The sequence below is a fragment of the Lycium ferocissimum genome, chromosome 11 (genome assembly GCF_029784015.1).
Source record: "Lycium ferocissimum isolate CSIRO_LF1 chromosome 11, AGI_CSIRO_Lferr_CH_V1, whole genome shotgun sequence".
NCBI classification, from domain to species: Eukaryota; Viridiplantae; Streptophyta; class Magnoliopsida; order Solanales; family Solanaceae; genus Lycium; species Lycium ferocissimum.
Window position 1 is genome coordinate 53,086,935 of NC_081352.1, and position 17,123 is coordinate 53,104,057.

The 17,123-nt window shown below is 32.8% G+C and overlaps 1 protein-coding gene across 3 annotated transcripts; it reads right to left on the minus strand.

Annotated features, from left to right (window-relative positions):
* Positions 1–3,675: 3,675 nt before the first annotated feature.
* LOC132036223 (uncharacterized) lies at positions 3,676–10,442 on the minus strand. 3 transcript variants are annotated; one of them, XM_059426502.1, is made up of 3 exons: positions 9,962–10,442; positions 8,301–8,916; positions 3,676–4,492 (listed from the first exon to the last, which is right to left on the minus strand). In XM_059426502.1, exons 2-3 carry the CDS (start codon positions 8,794–8,796, stop codon positions 4,464–4,466), a joined length of 525 nt encoding a protein of 174 aa, XP_059282485.1. In that variant the 5' UTR covers positions 8,797–8,916; positions 9,962–10,442; the 3' UTR covers positions 3,676–4,463. The 3 variants fall into 3 exon arrangements, with proteins under 3 accessions (XP_059282485.1, XP_059282488.1, XP_059282486.1); XM_059426505.1 differs by having other exon boundaries at positions 10,288–10,439; XM_059426503.1 differs by lacking the exon at positions 9,962–10,442 and having other exon boundaries at positions 8,301–9,934.
* Between the last annotated feature and the right edge of the window lie 6,681 nt (positions 10,443–17,123).

Consider the following 17,123-nt stretch of genomic DNA (forward strand, 5'->3'; position numbering starts at 1 on the left):
TTTTTTTTGGCTCGGAATACTACAAATACGCCTTAAGACATAACTTTAACCCGAATAGGCATAGTTTGCTATAAAATCTTAACTTGAATTTTTTTTTTTTTTTAACTTTGCTGGGGTTCGAACCCAAAATGTCAAGATATTTTTGACCACTGTTTTAGCCGAAGGGAAAAAAAAATTAAAGACCACCCCGAAATAAGGCCATTCCCGCAAATTGCCCATAAATTCTATCAAGTAGAGACTAGAGAGTGCAATTAATGGAACCTTTGTTGTAAGTTCTTTGGCAACAAATTTTTTCCTTTTGGAGATAGAAATTAGGAGGGGTAAAGCATAAAAGGCTACTGAAGTGACTCGGGATAATTTTGGATTACTTCAAGGCAAATTGCAGGATTGTCCTTGACTGAGTGGTTTTTAATTTTTATCCTTCGCTACAAGCCTGCGGGTTCGGGTTCGAACCCCCCCCCTCCCCCTCGGTCAAAATTAAAAAAAAAAAAAAAAAAACATAAGTTGGGGTTGGTTTTCAAACTCTGCCTTAAGGCAAAAAAAAAAAAATATATATATATATATATATATTATGGAATTTTGCAAACCTCTGTCTTAAGGCCTAACTTTGAGCAAAAGTTAGGCCTTAACGCAGATAAGACTTAGTTTTGGATAAAAGTTTGCCTTCCCTTAAGGCATAAGTTAGGTCCAACTTATGCCACCCAACCCAACTTATGTCTTAAGGAACCCTAACTTCTGCCTTGCGAATCCCAACTTATGACTTACAGTTTTTTTTTTTCTTTTGACTGAGTCTGGATTCGAACCCAGGACCTCTGGGTGTTAAGCGAAGGGCAAATATTAAAAACCCCTAATTTGAGGGGCAAAAATTAAAGACCACCCAAAAAGAAGGGCAATCCGCTAAAAAAAATGCTACTTAAAGACTCGAATTTAGGGATTGTTTGCACCATATGGCAGTACTTCTTGAGGCTCTTATTTAAATTTTGTCCATTTTAGCTTGATGACCCAACCCAACTTCCAAATAGGCTGACTTGGCTCGGCCACTCGCACGAATGCCCTATCTTGGGGTCGCCTTTAATTCAAATTGTTGGTCTTTAATTTTTACCCACTTTTAATAACAAAAAAGTGGTCGAAAATGTTCTGACATCGAAAAAAATAAAAAAATTCGGCCTACCTTTAACTATGACCTAATTTCGCAATACATAAGTTTATAAAACCTTTGTCTTATCCGGCATAAGTTCTGTAGGAATTAAGCTTTCCGGATCGGCCATAAATTTTTATTTTCACATCATAATATAACACAAGTTATGCCTTACAAGGCATAACTTAGTTCCTACAGAAAAGTTCTCTAAACTTATGTCGAGCGAATTAGTTACTACATAACTTATGCTGGATAACTTTATTTCTACAGAAATTATGGCGGGCAAGCCAAAGTTCTCTAAACTAGATGCCTTGCGAATTAGTTACTACACAAACTTATGCAGGATAATTTAATTCCTACAGAACTTATGCTGGACAAGGCAAAGGTTCTCTAAGCTTATGCTTTGCGATTTTTTTTTTGGTAAGAAAACAACGAATTCATCGACTCTCCTGGAGATCGAACCCAAAATCCCTGATTTCGTAGACCAGCGCCTTATCATAGATAAGGGTACTTTAGCCCACAAATTTTCATTAAATGAGAAGCAGGAGAAAAAAAATTAAAGACCAGCAATTTGAGGGGCAAAAATTAAAGACCAATCCGTATCAAGACCAATTTGATAAAAAAAAAATGAGATTGGGCTCGCCCAAATTGGACACCCCCCCCCCCCCCCCCCAAACCAATGAAAATATAGCGAGCCAACTTATCCAAATATGAACGAATTGAGCGAGTCATATTTTCATGAGTTAATTTTACCCCATATACAGTCAAACCTTTGTAAAATTGCTATTCGTTATAACAACATTTCACTATAACGGCCTGATTTTCTTCGGAACCGATTTTTCGCGTTATATTTTACTTCTCTATAACAACATTCTACGAGTCAATTCCTCAAATGGTCATTGAACTTGTAGAAAAGTCCCATTAAAGCAACTTTTGAATTTGTTTGGACAACAAAGTCATCAGACTATGTTCTTATTTCCAATAAAGTAAAACAATTTATTTTTGGACATAAAACCCCTTAACTCATGTTTAAATTATAAAATCTATTATGTATGCACAATTTTTGGATACTCCAAAATTCTTTAATATTTTTCATGTTTTAATCACGTAATATTTCAAGCTATAAAAATAAAACAATATAATCGTTCAAACTTTAAGTATGCTATAAGGTTTTCTTTGTTATATCAAATTCTTTTGAACTATCTTCATATTTTTCTATTACTCAAAGTCGGAAGCTAAACATTTTACTGAATGTAAGTGCTTGGACATAATTGAAACACATGAGACGTTATATAAATCCATGATGCATGTAATTATTATTTTTGGTATATATATATACATATATATATATAACTACTTTGTAAAAAATGAAAACACTTTTACAATTAGTAGTTGGATATATGCTTTCCAAAAATATAGAATGTTTATGTTAATTGTATTCTACTTATTTATAAAACTTAAATAAAAATCAAAATATTACAAGTTCATCTCTCCAAAAAAATGAAAACAATAAAAATTTGTTTTGATAATTGAAAATTTTATATACCAGGAAAAAATATTTACAATCAGTTAAAAACCCTATAGTTAAGCTCTATGCTTTGTTCTATAATCATTCAGCTGTATCCTTTTATTGTTTACTTAGATATAATTTTGGAATATTCTGATTTTTTTTTCCAAATTAATATTCAAATTTTGAAAATAAAATAGAAATATCAAATGAGTATTATAATTTAAACATGAGTTAAGGGGTTTTATGTCAAAAAATGAATTGTTTTACTATTTTGAAAAATATAGACAAGTTTGATGACTTTATTGTCCAAAAAAATTCAAAAATAACTTTAGTGGGATTTTCCTACATGTTCGATGACCATTTGAGGAATTGACTCAACATTCTACCTATAACAGCAGTGTCATTCATTATAGCGGTACAATCTTTGTAAAATTACCTCTTTATAATAGTCATACTCAAATATTGCGTAATAATATGTGGTAAGAAATATATTATCTATAAAACTATTATACTTAAATATTTATGGTAATCATAATTACTGTCACGCACATAGTAAATTTCAAGTACGAATATCTAAAAGGAACATAATTATATTTCTCATAATAATCTGATTTAGTCTTTCAAAATTTTAAAATAAATTCAAGCGTTATATTATCACTAAGAGACTGAAATTTATGAAACAACCTACAATGGTAGAATTCTTACATCAAACTTGGCATTTTTAAATTTTCAATTAATTTTAAGTGCATATATTTTATCGATTTTAATTCTTTGTCGGTATGGTACAACTAGTTATGAATTTATTAGTAATTTACTAGTCTTTTCAAATTTTAATTAATAAAATATGAAAATCAATATAATTGAGATTTTTAATTTAACAAGTATTTTGTATAGAAAAATAATTTTTTGTGTGCTTTTGGTTGTAACAGCTAAATGAGATCTAAATATCATATGACAATATACATACATAACAACACCTCATTATAGCAGTCATAAAATTTTCGGTCAAACGTTGTCATTATAGAAAGGTTTGAGGCGCGATTACCTAGTACTCTGTAATATCCTAACAAATATTGTCATGTCTTACCTCCAATGGTGCAAGTAAATTGCTTAGCTGTAACACGTTAATTTAGCAGTGTCATTCTTTGCGGAAGAAAGAGAAATAACTATTTCATCAGTTTAAATATTCTGTTAAATCTTCTATTAAGATATCATGCTGGAGACCTTGGAAACATAAGCATGTTACCAAGATTATATTCCTCTTGCAGATATTCCAAATCGACCCTTCAGTAATCATAAAGGAGTAGATAAAAACTATTCGTATTATTCTTGATTGCAACTATTGCAAGACGAGGTAAGTCTGAAAGAAGATGTAGCTCGTCAAATGGAGCAGTAGTAATAAATATAGACAAAACCAAAGCTTCAGGTTATTCAAGTTGCATGGACAGTTGTAAAATACACTTGGCTATTGCCTAAAAATGCAACAGTCAATAACCACTAAAATATTGTAGGTTATTTCCAGCAACTGGTCAAAGGGTTTCTGTTGTTTCTCTTCCCAATGAACCTTGTTAAAATCTAACTACCTAGACAGACCCTCTTTTTTCCTTTTTTTTTTTTCTTTTCTTTTTTTTCCCTTTCGTTTTTTATCAATTTTGAATACAAAGGTACAAGTAAAAGAAAAAAAAAAAAAAGAATTGCCAAATCTGCATTACAAGGAGATCGTATCTTAGCTTAATTTAACACCAGAAGAAGTAAAGAAAAGAAACAAAAAATCATCCCTAAAGATTCAACCATCACTAAGACCATAGTAGTTAATCACCCCTCAATTGCCAATGAAGATCCAGCTGCATCCAAAACCATAAAATAGTTTCTATATTAAACCAGATGAAGAGAATCAACCAGAGACTACTCAAGAAAAAATTGAATATGACATATAGCTAGTACTTATTCTAGACCATAATCCAGAGATGGATGGAGCCAATGTGACGTAGATTCAATTGAACCCAATATTTTCACACTCGAATCATAGATATATATATTCTGTGAAAAAACACTAAAAGTTCAATATGACATGCACTTATTATAGACCATAATATGGACCCCATATTCTATAGATTCAACTGAATCCAATATTTCGACGCGAAACATAGATTATATATGAAAAACCACTAAAATTTCGAACAAACATTAAGATCTAAACCTTTAATTTCAAGAGTACAATGTGTTAGGATTTAAAATCCCAAATCCGACTGGAAATACCAATCTTTATGTTAACCTACTTACGCCGTGATGTAAGCGAAGAATAAAATGATTTATAGTGGTTCAGCAGCTACGTCCATGCATCTTATTAAAGAAGAAATATTACAAGTGTTTACAACACTCAACCTCACAACCCTAATCCAATGACACTCAAGAATTTTTTAAAATCTCTCTCAAAGACCTTCTCTTACTTAGGCCTTTCACTAAGAGTATTTCTCTTAGATTTTTCTCTCTTTGGGATGTGTTGTCTTCTTCAATTTGGTGTGTTTAGCAAATGAAAGCTTCCCTATTTATAGGTGTGATTGAACCTATTGATGTCATTTAAACAATTTGCCAAATAAGGAAGATGTTTTCTTCCTTAAAACAAGGGAAGTGTTTTCTGCTGGAAGTGTTTTCTTCCCCAAAATAAGGGACGGACTAACAAATCTCCCACTTGAAGACTAATTTTAATTTGTCTTCACACTTTGATCGATCAGCAGCCTCTTTCCTAGTTTCATGATGCAGCGAAGTTTCCTCTGCTTGATCACCACCGTTCATTAACATAACCTTGCAATCCCTTCAATTTCGATTTTAAATACAAGTAGCCGAACTCGAGCTACCTTCGTATAGCCGAATATCCAAATATAGGTTGCTTTTCCTGGGATTGTTCATAGCCACCGACAACCCCACCCATGTGCAATGTCCGGCATCTTGTCCATCCGCTCTTCTCATCCTCGTTGTCGACGATCGTTATCCTTTCAAGAGCATGGCTCTACATCATGCATGTTGAACTTTTTGATAACTTTCCCCACATATTCTTCTTGTGAGCGTTTGATGCCCTCTTCTCGTTGAAATCCCTGCAACCAGCCTCCCTTGCTTTATAATGCCTTCTTCCATTGGGTTCTTCCTTTATCCGATAAACCCATTTGTTTTGCAATGCCCTCTTATCCTTGAACAAGGCTAATTCCATGTATGATTTGCCGATAGGGAGTCCATCTCATTTTTCATCGCGCCTCCCACTTAGTCGATTCTTTCTTCATAACAAGCTCCGGTCAGTAATGTAGTTTCTGTTCCCGCCTTCCCGATCCCGGGATTCTCTTAGCACTTTCAAGACCTTCTCGGAACCTTGTTCGTGTGTTGGGAAGTCCCTCAAATCGACTATTTTCGATTCCTTGTCCCGACATTCCGAATTATTTTGCAACAAGACTTCCTCTTCATTGAAGACAACATTCCCTTTGATCTTCCGATTTTGTTCATCCCAAAATTTTTTTTCACTAAAGTAACACTTCTTTGATTTTGGATCAAGCTTTTTTATCATCATTATGAACATATGATTCTTTAACACTTTCGTAAATGAAAGATTTACCTTCTTGCCATTTTGAATGAAATCCAAAGGATGACAAGTAATGGATCGCATCTCGCCCGGTAATGAAAGCCATGCTCGAGCACGCTCGTTCAACGTTCGATTCATTCTTTCGGCCATTCCATTTTGTTGCGGCGTTCCAGAATAGTCTTCATCATCTTGATTCCATTTCGCGCACAATACAAGGAGATCGGTGTATCCGCCGTTGTCGGACCTCAAACACTTCAACTCGAGGTTTGTTTCATTCTCGACCATGGCTTTCCATCTTTGAATACACTAAACACATCGGATTTATTTTTCAAGTTGAATCATCAATGAAGGTCACGTAGTAGTGATCTCCAAGAGAGGGGCCGGTGGTAGGTCCCACGCGCTGATTCCGGCTTCTCGACCTTCAACTCCTCGCTTCTCGCATTTCCGAGAAGCTTACTCGCTTTGTTTTCCGAGAATGCCTCGCACGTATGAAGGTCCACCGTCATCCGGAACCATTTGTCTGCCATCCCCTTTGCTGATATATTATAAGATCCAAGAGTGCCAATCAAGCCAACTACCATAGCACCTTTTCGCCACCTTCCAAGACCCATTACCAAAATTGAGATCATAGATCATTTCTACCGAGATCGGGTTTCGCATTGGAACATGTCTAACTTTTGTAATCTTCCACGTGATCCAGACATCTTCAAATTAATGTCTCCCGTGCCAACAACGTCAGCGGCTCTCCATCGGCTAAATAAAAAATTGAATATGACATATAGTATGAAGGACGCTCCGAGTCAAGCACCCTTGTCAACCGATCATCGCCAATAGACCATGATTCCGGCCCCTTCCTCCTCTTCAGAGCTTTTTCTTGGACTGTTTTAGCTCCAACACTCATGTGTTCGTCCCGGTCCGGACGACCCTGCCATTCCTTGACCCGATCCGGGATTAGTTTAATAATTTTCATTTCTCGTTTTCAACACTCGTCCCCGCACCTCTCGCAAGGATACGATCCCTAACATCGTTGAACTTAGATATATATATTCTCATTGGCTCCCGGCTATTTGGTAGGGATGCCAACAAAAAACACTTGCATCATCATCAAAATCAATTTTTAGTGACAATTGATTTACAATGGTATTGAATTCATTTACGTGTGCAACAAATAGCATTTTTCCATCATCTTTAGATGAAATAGTTTCTTCATGAGAAATACCTTTATTATGGTTTTCTACATATCTAACAATACCTTCATCATATCTCGCGGTGGTCTTTTCCTTTTTGCTACGTTGCGAGTAATTTGATGACGACCACACGCAATGAGATTAATATCGTTTGCTTTATCTCTCCGGTTTTGGACCGAGGTTCATGAATCCATATAAATAATCTTCAATTTGCATTCTAAGACAATTTACCGATGCCGTCGTCGTACCATTTCGCCTCCCATCGTTTCTAAATCACAACACAACCGTTGCTCGATATTATTGTTAGGATTTAAATCCCCAATCCGAGTATTCCTGTGAAAGACCTCACTGACCACTTAAATACCAATCTTTAGACAGAACCTACTTACGCCGTGATGTAAGTGAAAATAAATAACACACACAGATTTATAGTGGTTCATGAGAAGTCGCGTATCTTATTAAAGAAGAAATATTACAAGTGTTTACAACACTCAACCTCACAACCCCAATCCCAATGACACTCAAGAATTTTACAACAAAATTCTCTCAAAGACCTTCTCTTACTTAGGCCTTTCACCAAGAGATTTCTCTAGATTTTTCTCTTTGGAATGTGTTGTCTTCTTCAATTTGGTGTGTTTAGCAAATGAGAAAGCTTCCCTATTTATAGGTGTGAGATGAACCTATTGATGATAAGCACTTGACATCCAAATACAAGGAAGATATATCAAAACAAGGGAAGTGTTTTCTTCCCTAAAATAAGGATGGACCCAACACAATGAATTTAGCATAAAGATCTATCAAAGTTTAAAACCTAGATCCACCTCTGCCATAATTAGCTAATTGATGATCAAATTCATGTTAAAAAGGATTAAAAGGAGTAGGGAAAAGACTCACCAGAATCATGTTGAGGATCAGCACCATGATCTCTCTGATGATTCTCCATGCATTGCAATAGGTACTTGAATGTCTCAATCTCACAAGGAATAGTAAGTCCACCAGTATGATCAAATCCAAACTCTTCCTCAACTTTTTCCAGCAACACTTTGAACAAGGGATCACTAAGGTAGCTTGTAGGAATTATAAACCTTCGAAGCTCCGGTCCAACGTAAACTGCTAAATAACCTTTAGGGACACCATGCGGTGGCTCTGGACTATGGCAACTCTCGTCGTCCGAATCACAACATACATTGGAGCTCTTTAGCCTCTTTGTAATAGCAGGTGATATTCCTCCATGGAAATTGCCATTACTATTCATATTGGATGATTGAAGTGGATGCTCATTTGTACCTTTGGGACTAAGAGTGACATTTTGCCATTTATGCAACAACTCTTTGAGTCTCACAATTTGTCTAATACCTGACACCTTGCTTCCTCCTCCATGTTCATCCATTTTCTTGCTTTGCTTATTATCACAACAAGATTGATGATGAGAAGAATATTACCAAATTGTGATTGATCACAAGCCCTTCGATTTGCTATCGGAGAATATGACTCATCAGATCTTGTTCCTCTGCAATTTCATTATAATATACATGTACCGGGAATAAGTTTCCTCAATTTCTTGGAAGCAATGAAAAATGATCTAACAAGGAAATTATGTAATTTAAGAAGTTTGGGGTTTTCACAACTTATGAAGGAATGCAATATAGTCTAATATCTAAAATGATTCTGATATCCTACTCAACAGGTTAATATTAAAGAGAGATCCAATGTGCTAAGACACATTCAATTTTGGTTGTCTTAGCTGTATTATTTTAGTGTTTCAATCCATGTGAAATCCAAAATGGCCAATGACTTTGCTTGGTCATGAAATGAAATGCCTAGCTAGGAGGAGAAGCATTTTCCAATCACATGATGAGCAGCTAATACAATCATTTTAGCAAATAAAATACTACTTTTAACATATTGACATATATACATCCAAAGACATGAACATATATAAAATTAAATTAGCATTACAGGAATCATGGATTGTAATAGAACCATAGAAAAAACAAATAGTGGCGGTGGCATCAAGCTATAAAGTTGCTTTTCTTTCTTCTTGATTGTTATTTAAGGCACCCTATTATTCTCCATCTTTCGGCTCTAAAGACAAAAGCAGTAGGAAATTTAATTATTAACTCAATCCTGGATCAAATAATTTTGTAATTTGGGTAATTTATCAGATTTCAAGATCCAAATCAAGATTTAAAAACTTATAACAGATCATTGAATATATTCTCAATGAAATGATCCAACAATCTCGCAATGATACCTAAAAAAAAGTGGTAAGGAAAAAAAATACTAACTAGCATATCCAATCTGATCAGTTCACAGAAAACACTATAGAAAAGTAAACATAATATACAGAGGCGGATCCAAAATTTTTGGGTTCAAAATAATTAGTAGTAATAGATTTATATTCTTTTTCTTAACTGTATAACTCTTAAATCCGCCCCTTATAACAGAAAATACATGCATATGAAAGGCAATCAAGCTAATGATGCTAATAGAAATTAGACAAAATAATTAAATGAGAAAAGAAACACAATAAAATTTGATGTTGATTTAATTACCTGCAGAATGGACAGGTCAAAAGAAGGTACTAAGAATAGAATAAGACATCATATGACCATAGAAAAGCTTAGAAGGGGAAGAGGAACTTTCAAATAATTGACAGTGGTGGAAGGTTAATTTTGGGCTAGAAGATGGAAGGATCAGTTCTTTTTTTGTTACATAGCTTCATAGTTTTTTCAGAATCCATTAAAATGAACAATGATTCTGAATAGAATATCATATTAACATCCATATCATGAATGATAAAATCAGACTCCTCTCTGCACTGATGTACTCATCGTTTGAAAGTTGTATCCTTTTTTTCTCTCTATCCTTTGGAATTCACCTGTTTTTTGCTTTCCCTACGATTCATGCGTCCACCCGTTTCTTTGGGATTTAACTTTTACACAATAATAGTGTAATTCCTAAAGATAATATACGTGACTTTATAAAATTAGATTAGTGACCTTAAAAATAATGTAAGTCACTATTACAACAACATAAAATATACAAGTAATATATATATATATATATATATTTTTTTTTTTGAAATGTCCGTTGGCATATATGCGTAACTGAAATCCTTTTAGCTTTTCCACTACATTTTTTTCCCCGTAACCTATGTAATATAGATGTTCGACAAGGATGTAACATGTCACCCATGAATTAGAAAATATCAAAAGATAGTGAAAAACTTCATGCATTTTATCGAATACTTATATACAATCATATTGTAATATTAGAAGTTATGTAAATCTTCTTATTTGGTAACCTCCATAATATTTTTGCTGACGGTATGTTACAGTCTTGTAGATTCTGAGACGGAGGTAAGGTTGATGTCCCCCTCCAATCTATGTAATCGGCATATTTTTGTGTATGGAAAAGATAGGAGTCAAGTCAAACTATCCACATCAAAGGCTTACCCCTGAAATGATTTAAATTAAAATAAAAAATAGAATCATATTCAAGATGACATAGTAAGCGAAACGAATTTGTGTAACATAGTGGATGATACACTCCCTTGGCTATAGGAAGTTAGAGATACATAACATAGTTAAGTTAAAAATTGCAATTTACGCTATCTTTTAACCCTAAGCAAAATATAAAGTGTGATTGAGCGTGTGGAAAAATAAAAATTATTCATTTATTTCACTTTGATTAATGTCACATTTATTCCCTGGGGGGGGGGGGAGAGATGGGGAATGATGAATTGACGATCAAAGGAAGTTCTTACTTTAGAGTTATGTATTTTTCTTTACAACTAAAAAGAACTTTGAAAAATATCAATCTAAAAAAGCATATATATTTTCCACCCTAATATTTTATCTAAAAGTTACTCATTCCTTTGCTTTTCGTACTTGTTTTGCCCCCTCCACACGTCCTATCTAGTATCTACACTTCTAAGCCAAACTGACGGAAAATGATTCAGTGGCTCAACATATTCTTGAACTGTATTTGTGGTGTAAACAGGAAGCAATGAGTTATATATTTTGTTACAAGTTACAGTAAAAAAAAAAAAAGGTGCAAAAATAATTAGTTGATAAATCAACCGACAGTTTCGTAATTACACACAACAAAATATGAGGCCATAACTAAAGTTTCTTTTCTTAATGATGATGTTGTAAAATGAGAAAAGGATAACCCTTGCAATTAAGGTTTTCACGGATACCTTGTACACGTATAGAGGTATTCAATTTTGTTCTTACGACAAAGGGTGGTTGAGAAATAACGATATAGCAATTGAAGCCCCCCATGCCATAAGTTAGTAGCCTTAATTATCTTGTGCAAAGTTGACAATTATTGGCATATACTCCTTGAATCATGTGAAACTATTACAAGTGCTATACCATGATTGAGGAAAATTTCGTGTGGATTGAGTAAATCCTTACGGCCAACAAATTGACTGGAACGATAGGCTGGAAAAAATCATAGTCCAGCCCCTGTTCAACTAATGTGCTTGATATTTTCTTTTAGATGTTTTAGGTTATGGAGCATCTTTCTAGCCAAATATGATTTTTTATTGGAAAAACGAAAAAGGGTCAAAAATAATCTTAAAAGCATCTGAAATTCATCACATTTGTCCTCTGTTAATAGTTTGGTCTAATTATGCCGCTATGTCGAAAATGCCCTTATTTGACACAAAATTTAACAGAAGATTAATAAGGAAATATTTGGACCTAAACACAAACTTTAAGTGCATACTTGGTCCAATTTAGTTGCTAACTGCAATTATGCTATAACTTGTGAAGTTGCATTTATGAAGCAATTTGATTTAACTTGTAGTGAATTTTCTCACCAAGTTAAGCATCACATAGGCACATTTGGAGTTATTTTAAGCAACTTAACGTGTCATTTTATGCAATATAAAATAGAAGTTATAGGTAAAGACACAACTGCCATAATAATGTAATAAAACAAGAAAATTCATAAGTAGTGCAATTTCCCTTCTTGCTGCTATTTTTGTTTGTCTTATTGATTAATAAAACTAGTCTCGGCGTACTTAGACGTTAACCCATCTTTACAATTTCCCTTCTTGCTGCTAATTTATATATGGAGGTAAGGTTGAGAAGCCTATTGTTTTTGTCTTGGTAATTAATCTTTGCGTATTTAGACATTTTTTAAGCTAAATGCCTTAATTAGTTGGCATGTTTTAATTTAATTCTGAGGTACAACGACTAAGAAAAGATGAACATGTAGTATTAAGTGTAGCTTAACGATGAATGAAATAATAAATAATTAGAAGTGACCAGTATTTAAATTTCAATAAAAACAAAACACACTAAGTGATTTTCCTAGCAAGTATTCAATGAAATACTCAAAGTCATGTGTAAGTTGATTACTCTTGGTTTCACATTTAACTTTGACGGACTTTAATTTGTATTAGTGATTAAAAAATAAATAACATTAAACCGCCCAGCTTATCACAATTTAACTGAATCAAATTTACATACATATTTCAAATTGTACATAGTCTCTAGAGTAGGAAATCAGAATAAGTTTGCAGTGTAATGAATCTTTTTGTTTTATGATATTATGGTTGTCGTGTCTTTACCTAGAATTTCTAATATAACTTGTACAACATGGCACATTAATTTTTTTTTTTTTTAAAATGACTCATTATGTGTCTATGTGATGCCTTAAATTTGTGAGAAAATTCACAAGAATTTAACCAAATTGCTTCATAAATACAACTTTACAAGTTGTTCAATAATTGCAGTTAGAACTAAAATTGAACCAATATGCCCTTAAGGTATGCATTTTGGTCCAAATATGCCCTTATTAGTCTTCTGTTAAATTTTGTGCGAAATAAGAATAGTTTTTGCCCAATTAAGTAAAAACAGGAACATAATTGGATCAAACTATTAACGGAATGGTGAATTTCACAACTTTAAGGGCATTTTTAACCCTTGTCCGTTGGAAAAATAATGATTTTTAACATGTGTTTGGATTATTTCATGCTAGGGGTGTCAAATGGACGAACACTTGGGATGAGTAACGACCCGCGCGGGAAGTTACTTGTATACCAATTGGTTGGGGGGTAAATGAAATTAAAAAAGCTGATGCATCAACTAGGTCAATCTTTTAAATTTTAATTTAGGGAAAGAACGTTCTTTTTTGAAAATAAAATAATTCTGCCATACCCATACTTACTTTCGTACTCAAACTATTTACCCAAATGCCCCTAAAATTATGATACATCTGACATGGTATATAAATATCGAGATGATATGTATTCATATATTCAAAAGACACACTTTAAAAAATCTCTATGATACCATCATCTTATATATATACTATGATGGTATTGTGTGAAGCTAACGTCAATCCTTGATAAGGGCAACTCCTCAGTCCTCGGTGATACCATCGTGGTACATAAATATACTGAGGTAACTGGTATCATAGAGGAAGGATTTTGGGCGAGGGGGTACTCGGGTAAATATTTTCGGCCGGTTGGATAAGAAGCGAAATTAGTTTAGGAGGGGGCATGGCTGGGTAAAAGATTTACATTTTAGGGGTATTTTGTGTTGTTTTCTCTTTAATTTATTTGTTTGTGCGTTTATAATTTTTTAAGAATTATTTTTTTCTCTTTTTTATGACTATAAATTTACATATCAAACAAAAAATATCATTTTGAAAATATTTTAAAGTTTTCTCGAGTCAATACGAACGTATAAAACACAATTATTAGATTGGTTAAATTGGATGATAATTTAGACTAACGCCATAAATAGTGTGTGTGTGGGGGGGGGGGGGGGATCAATAACCTTTTTTTTTTCAAAACTTAGACAGATTATGTTTTTATGGGCTAATTTGCCACTCTAAACTTTCTGCTAACCTTCACACGTTTTTGGTCAAATTGATATTTTTAGGATTAGAATGATAAATAAGTAAAGAAGTAAAGATTCATTAATTAGAGACATATAGATCTATTTTTTTTTTAAATTTATCCATCACAATTCTTTGGATAAATTTCTCAAATGGTCACTCAAGTTAAAGAAATTATGGAATAAAGATTAGATTCATCAGAAATCTTTGTTAGCATTTTAAATTCTAATTTATATTCCATGTTTGACCCAACTAGTAATCTACTGATGAAATTTACGGAACGGTTTACTTGAGATCATTTTCGGTCTCATGTATATTAAAAAGTGCTTGTCCATCGGGAAAGCTACTAATCGGGAAATCACAACTCAAAACACAACATTGTATTTTAAAACGTAATTAAGTTTTCCTCTTTTTCTATTTGACAATGCTGTAAAACGTTAGGAAATGTACGACGCCACTCATGTTATTTGAAAAAAAGACAAAAGATAGAAAATTTATGATGTAGAAATTCAATTTGGTGAGTTATTTGTTAAAATCGGACAAGGCACACCTTTAATTCTACTTTTTTAAAAATAAAAAATAAAAAAACATAAGTGACATCGTACAGTTTCTATCTTTTACGGAAGAAAAAATTGATTACGTTTTTAAACACAACTCTTTTTTTGAGTTGTAATTTTCTGATTAGTAACTTCTTCGGTAGATAAGCACTTTCTAATTTTGTTGAGATCGAAAATGACCCAAAGTAAATGTTTTCAGTAAATTGATTATTAGGCTACTAGTGGGATCCCGCATGAAATATAAATTAGAATTTAACATGCCAACAAGGATCTTTGGTGAATTCCATTTCATATTAGGAAAATAGTAATTTTGTAAAATATAAAACATAAATTGAGTGATTTTATTAATATAATATAAAGTGACTTTACTCGGTATTTTCTTAATTTGAGTGATCATTTGCGAAATCTACTCCTCAATCACTTCTATGATGGCCCACAAAAAATGTTGGCATTTGATAGAACTAATAAAGGGGCAAACTAATGATCATTTCTAGTGTATATGTTGCTTCCATGCTGCTATTTAACTAAACCCTACAACTAGCTTCTTCCCCTCTCCCTTGCCTCGTCTATTACCATAACTAGAAGACATAATATTTCTCCCTTTCTTTTTTTAACAAACAAATTTTTTTTGGGCCTAACTAGTCACTTTCTTTGTTCCTTTTAATAAATTCGCCAATCACTACTCTGTAGCTTCACTTCTTCTGATTCTTCCTCTGTTTATTCTACAAAATTCAGAATTCACAATTCCTGCATTTTCTTGTTCCTTAAAAATATACACTGAAAATCCTATAAAGGAGCTTTTTGACTTTTTGTAGTTCCAAATTTGAAGTTAGAAGCTTGGATCGTCACATAACTTTGGATAAGTGGCCTCCATAATCACTCAATTTTGCTTTATCTTCCAGAAGTCACTCCACTTTGCCTAGTTAGCTCTCATGATCATTTTAGCCGGAAATATAATTTTAAACTTATTTAATGATGTGACAGCTATAAATTTCTAGAAAAAAATTGTTAAAAATTAAAATTAATATTTAAATTTATTTAGGATCCAATTCATCATATTCAATGCATATAATACTTAATTTTAAAATATTGTTCATCATTAATACATTAAATATTGAACATATAAATATATACTTATATGAGATGTCTCAAGTAATATTGTAAGACATAAAGAAAAGAAATAATTTATTCTAAGAATATAAAATCTTATTAAATTAAACAACTGGCCAATAAACCAAAAATAAATTCAATTAGCTGGAGGTGTCAGCAATATTTTAGTGGAAGAAGTGAAGAATATCAAGTAGCTGCAAAATCTCCAATAAGCATTGAAACTCCAAACTTATAAATTTTTACAGTAATAGCAACTGGAAGTCTACCAACTTTTAGAGGTTAGGATTTATTTTGGGTTTATTGGCTCAGTTGTTTAATTTAATAGAATTTTATGTTATTCGAATAAATTCATTTATTATTTATGCCTTACAATATTACTTGAGATATCTCATATAAGTATATATTTATATGTTCATTATTTTTATGTACTAATGATGAACAGTATTTTAAAATTAGTGTTATATGCAATAATTATGATCAAATGGATGCTAATAAATTTGAATATTAATATTAGTGTTATAAATATTATTTATTATTATGGATGTCTATCTCTAAGAGAAATATTAGGGTTAGTGACTTTGGGATCAAGTCACTTTTTCTCTATAAATATAGAGGTTCTTCTCCATTGTAAATTAATCCCTTCGAGAGAAATAAGAACTCACTCTTTATAACAAATTCTACGATTATTCTTGTTCCTTGCTTTATTATTTTATAACACGTTATCGACACGAGATTCTACCATCTTGAGCAAATATTTTAAAAGATCGAAGAGGCAAGATAAGTATCTTACGCGATAGTTTATTATTATGTCAAAATTCAATTTTGTAATTATTTGTTTTATCTACACTTTCTCTATTATGAAGTGATTTTATTGAGTAGATTCAAGTTCTACCAAAAAGTTTCGGAGCTTGATACGGCGCACAGAATCTCTTTGCTACGTAATTAACCAAATTGGTTACCGCAGGTGGCAAAACAATGAGTTGAAGGTATGCCTTATTAATTAATAATGGAAGACAAAGAAAAGAAATTCTTGTATACGTAAGAACTGCTTCCAAGGAGTCTGGTTTGCACTTACATAAATTTAGATGCAATTAAAATTTGCTCCTACGAGCATTATCGTTAGATGTGGCAAAATTTCACAAGCTTTATTGTGGTTAAATTTATTTATGCCTCAAATTTGTTCAAAAAA